This window comes from Arachis stenosperma, chromosome 10 (genome assembly GCF_014773155.1).
Source record: "Arachis stenosperma cultivar V10309 chromosome 10, arast.V10309.gnm1.PFL2, whole genome shotgun sequence".
Classification (NCBI taxonomy): Eukaryota; Viridiplantae; Streptophyta; class Magnoliopsida; order Fabales; family Fabaceae; genus Arachis; species Arachis stenosperma.
Window position 1 is genome coordinate 100,833,093 of NC_080386.1, and position 5,114 is coordinate 100,838,206.

General features: G+C 34.8%; 1 protein-coding gene across 1 annotated transcript; it reads left to right on the forward strand.

Annotated features, from left to right (window-relative positions):
- The first annotated feature begins 299 nt into the window (after positions 1-299).
- On the forward strand, positions 300-3,427 carry LOC130955827 (uncharacterized). Its single transcript, XM_057882803.1, has 9 exons — positions 300-579; positions 661-783; positions 1,461-1,541; positions 1,628-1,716; positions 1,826-1,900; positions 2,376-2,437; positions 2,516-2,572; positions 2,708-2,887; positions 3,074-3,427. The coding sequence occupies exons 2-9, from the start codon at positions 661-663 to the stop codon at positions 3,151-3,153; spliced, it is 747 nt and encodes a 248-aa protein (XP_057738786.1). The 5' UTR covers positions 300-579; the 3' UTR covers positions 3,154-3,427.
- The last annotated feature ends 1,687 nt before the right edge of the window (positions 3,428-5,114 follow it).

Below are 5,114 nucleotides of genomic sequence, written 5' to 3' on the forward strand. Positions count from 1 at the left end.
TTTTTTGTTGATTTATTATGTAAAAAATATTTTTTAAAATTTTTTTTTAAAAAAAAATATAAATTATCTCTTATCAAATAAATTTTTTTTAATACTTTTATTTTTATTATTAAAAATTTATTAAACACACTAAAAAATAAACAAAACTTTTTTTCATTGAAAATTAATTATAGTGAGAAGTTTTGTAAGTTACTCGCTCAATGTGAAATTAAAGAGAGATAGGATTGGGCCTTATTAAAGAGAGAGGCCCATGAAATGTGAAGGTTTGTTGGGGGATGGCGGTGTGATCGGCGATAAGACCGGGGCCAGAGTAGCCCTACTCATGTGCCAAGTTCTCCTGGAAAGAAACAGCCACATAACCCCTTCTGTTTCGGGCCCTAACTTGAAATCTCACAACACTCGACCTGCCTCTCCTCTCCCTGAGACTGCGTCACTTAGCTACTCAGCACTCAGCACTCGCCAAACACCACCTTAGCAACCATATCCCCCTTCCAATCCTCACCTTCACACGCTTCAGCTTGATACTCCCCTTCCCTTATCTCCCCTTCCCTTTCTCCTTCCCTCTCAACACACACAAAGGTCTTTTCTCTCAATCCAGCTCCTCTTTTTGGTGAAAATAAAAAGTTAAATGATGTTTGCTATGGTTTTGATTTTTGACAGATGGATAGGTATCAGAGGGTGGAGAAGCCCAAGGCAGATAGCCCTATCAACGAGAACGAGATACGCATCACTACACAAGGCAGGATGAGGAACTACATCACCTACGCCACCACTCTCCTTCAGGTATTCATTAATTGAATTCTCTCATTACTACGCAATCCTTACAATCCAATTTTAGCGAGAGTGCGAGGGCCAATTAAATTTCAGGAATCCAAACGATTTTGTAATAAAGCAATTGAGATGATAAAGCACTTGCGATCGTGAATCGGAAAGATACAAGATTAATTAGGATGAATGATTTAACGTATTTTTCTATTAAGGAAACATTCAAAATAAACTGTGTTAGCATTTTACAGTAACGAGTAAATTCATTGTACAATTAACAAACTAAATTCTAGATATTTTAGTATCTCATAATTATAATTATAATATAAATTATAATCACGTAAAAGGTTCTTTTATATGAGTCTCAGATTTTCTTGTGCGGAGGTGGGGTTGGCCACTGATGTACTTGAGGGTGGAGACAAAAAAAAAAAAAAAAAAAAAAAAGAAGACGACACAATTAGTAAAATTCTTCCCTTATTTTTTTTGTTCATTTACTCTCTTCTTTGCTTTGAACTATGAACTATTTGTCTCTGTTTACATAAACTCTTAGTTGGTTTACTTAACTATTGTAAATTGATTTTCTGCTGATGCTGGGATTTCTCCTTTCTATTGTACTTGGGATGTCTTTAGCAAGTATGAATTTCTAGAATCAGGCTAATATTGTATCATTTTTTTTTAACTTGTATTTTCTGTAGGAGAAAGGATCTGAGGAAATTGTTCTTAAAGCAATGGGACGTGCTATCAATAAGACTGTGATGATTGCTGAGCTGATCAAGGTGGGAAGGCAGATATCTTTACTTAGATATGCTGGTCTTCATATTTTTATTTTTGGGTTTTGTGAGTGATCGGTTTACTTGTTCAGAGAAGGATTGTAGGTCTGCATCAGAACACACAAATCGGATCAACTGATATAACTGACACATGGGAGCCACTAGAAGAAGGCCTTCTTCCGTATGTGTATTTTATTTTAATTTTGGTTTCTATTATGCTATCCTTCGAAATTCAGATGCTTAATTTCTGTTTGCATGGGAGTGATCAATTGGCTTTGTGTTTTGATCAGTTTGGAGACTACTCGTCATGTTTCAATGATCACAATTACTTTGTCAAAGAAAGAATTGGATACATCCTCGACAGGGTAAGAACTTTTAGTGGATAGATGCTTTGTATGGGTTTTGTTATTTATGAGTCAAGCTATCACTAGTTGACTTAACACTGACTTCATTACTCTCTTTCGTAAATCATAACCACACATGTTATGCTCATAAATCAAATGTCTTTTTAACTTCTGGTGTGACGCTGTTTGATATTAATTGATAGACAGAACTGCAACTTAGGTCGACAATAATTTGCCAAGTTTATTTGTTTATATATTCAAGGCAGCCATAAGTTTGTAAGGTCTTCTTGTTTGCCAGTTGCCATTATATTTAAAAACTACAGGATCAACATAGGGTGTTAATCACAGTATGCTGCTAAATCTAAGTAAAATCCAAACATAATCCTAATAAGATTTATACCTGGGTCAAATGTGCTCTGCCTTTGCTTTATATTTATTGAGTAGATTTTAGATATGTTTAATATTGGCAAGATTCTAAGTAAATTTCGTCATGCAGGTACCAAATTCCTCTTCCAGCTGATCAAGTAAAACCTCTAAATGAATATGAAGAGGAAGGAGGTAAATTAATAAGTTCTATAATATTCAGGAAATCTGCATGACTATCATGCCTTTCTCACTGTAATTTATCTGATACAGAAGGCTCACCAAGGATGCGAGGAAGAGGTCGAGGTCGTGGAAGGGGTAGGGGCAGAGGTATTTCAAGTTCTTTATATAATTTACTTCACTGTAGTTGGATGTAGTTTAGATGTAAGAATTATAAAAAAAAATTTGTGTTCTAGGTTTCTTTGAAATACCATACTTGCTAACAGCACAGTATATTCTATGTAGGAATGTACAATGGGGGTATGGAATATGGTGATGGTTGGGATGGTGGGCGAGGATATGGTGGCAGAGGGCGTGGCCGTGGAAGGGGTCGTAGTTTCCGGGGACGAGGACGTGGCTATGGTGCCCAGCCAGTTGGGTACTACGACTATGGTGAATATGATGCACCACCACCTGCCCCACGTGGTAAGTGCGCATTCTTATATTTGAATTTAATGGCACATATTGCACTGCCAACAGAAGTAACAGGAAACGTTTCCTCATTTGAATTCAAAATCTGTTTTCCTTGTCATCCTTTTAACTTCCTTAAGGCTTATTGTTCCATTTCGTTTCAGCATTTAAGATTTTATAACTTCTTTTATGGTTGTGCAGGCCGTGGTCGTGGAAGGGGAAGAGGCCGTGGACGTGGTCGTAATATTAGAGATGGAGCAGGCCGGGGAGCAGCTGCTTGATCAAGTTGTTGTCGGTTATAGTGTATATGTTTCAGTTAGAAGATGGTTGCCTGTGCTTGGTTCTTTATGGGACATGCTTTAATATTAGTTTGAAGTGTTCGTGTTGCAGCCATGTTCCTGCAGTTTTGTTTCTTTTATTTTCTTCTGTAACCTCTTTGATTTCCCAAGTTCGTTAGATTCAATTAGTTAGCTTTCCATTATCTCAGACTACAAAGAAGGAGAATCATAATTGTAAAATTTTTTAACACGTAATTATAGCAGTAAGTTTTCTTAAGTGGATCTTGTGTTTCTGTTGCAATTTTGGATACGAATTATTAGCGATAAATTAGTATCGTCTCATATGGATCTTATATATGGATTTCAGCTATTCAGGTTTGCTAATAAAAAATATTTGGAATTGAATTCAAAGAAATATCTTTTGAATTCAAGCCACTTGAAATTTACGGGTATCGAAAATGACATTTTAGTTACAGAAGGCTTCCTGGCCCTGGTATTGTGGATAAAACATCTTTAAAATTAAAATTGTTGGCGGCTAAATTTATTTTTTTATGGTAGATTGTGATTTACAACCGTAGCAGTTCGGATTATTAATAATAATTAATGAGTAAGAAGCAACTAATAATAAAGCAGTGGCAGATTTCCTTTATTATATAGCAAGATAAAACTTTAATAGCATATAATGTAAATGACCTAGTTATTTAAGGTAATGTTTAAAAAGGAGATAAAGATTGAGAGATATAAATTATAGTGTTTAGGATAAAATATACAAAATAAAGTTATGTTTCAAGGTAAAATATACACAACTAAGTTATATTTCAGTAGCCTATTTGTTTAAGATAAAAAAATTAAATAAATAAAAAATACCTAATGCCATTATCGGCGAGCATTGTTCCTAGTTTACGAAATTCCTGCCCTTAAATATTCGACAGTCACTAAGGACCTCTTGAAAACCTCCACTGAGATGAAGCAACGCTCCTAATGGTAGACGAAGCAAGTATGAAACTGTCCTCGGGGCGAACAGTGTTGAAGCCAGCCGCGATTTGCTTCAGGAGGATGAGAATCTCTTTCTGTTCTTTCTTCTTTTCCACTATTGTTCTACTTTCTATTTTGATTTTGAATTCCTCTTCTTATGTTATGAGATTGTTAAATCTGATTTTGATATATGTTTATGAGATTGTTGTTGTTTTTGGTATTATTATTGTTATTGGTGGTAGAATTCGGTGATGACAGAGGTGTAGTGGTGGAGTGAGAGGTGGGGTGAGATTGGGGATGAAGGATAGACTTAGAATATGACATTCGTATGAGGGAATTTTAGGAAAAAGATATTAATGAAGTTCAGTCTTCGTCCCTAAAATTTTAGTCCCTTTCGTCTCCACTTTCTAGAGGTGCTGAAGGGACTGAAATTTTGTATCTCATGGCTAAAATTGTAGATTCTATCTCTGGCTACCAAGCACAATATTGAGTCTCAGTCTCCCAATCTTAGTCCCGATACCTCATACCAAACTCTACCTAAAAGATTAGCATCACATACCATCATTTATTATTGGTATTACGTTCACACGCGTACAACCCCCAACACACATCCAGGTTATTGTGAATTGCTTTCAAAAATGGAATTGGTCCTCTCAAATTTTTTTTTTCAATTGATGTTAAATATGATCTTTTTTCATTCAACTCTTCTTTTACATACTTTTTCTTAATCTCATTTAAAAGATATATGATAGGAGATCATATTTTACTAATTAACATGTGCTTTTAAGATACATATTAAGATTATTACTAAGACAATGAGCAAAGAGAAAAAAATATATGGAATGCATATTGTGTATCAATCATTATATATATTTACAAGAATTATTCTGTACACTTCATCAGAATTCTAACAAACCAGAGAAATCCATAAAAAATTCCTATCCTAACAAAAAGATTTTATATGATGAGTCACTACTTTTAGAACGAAA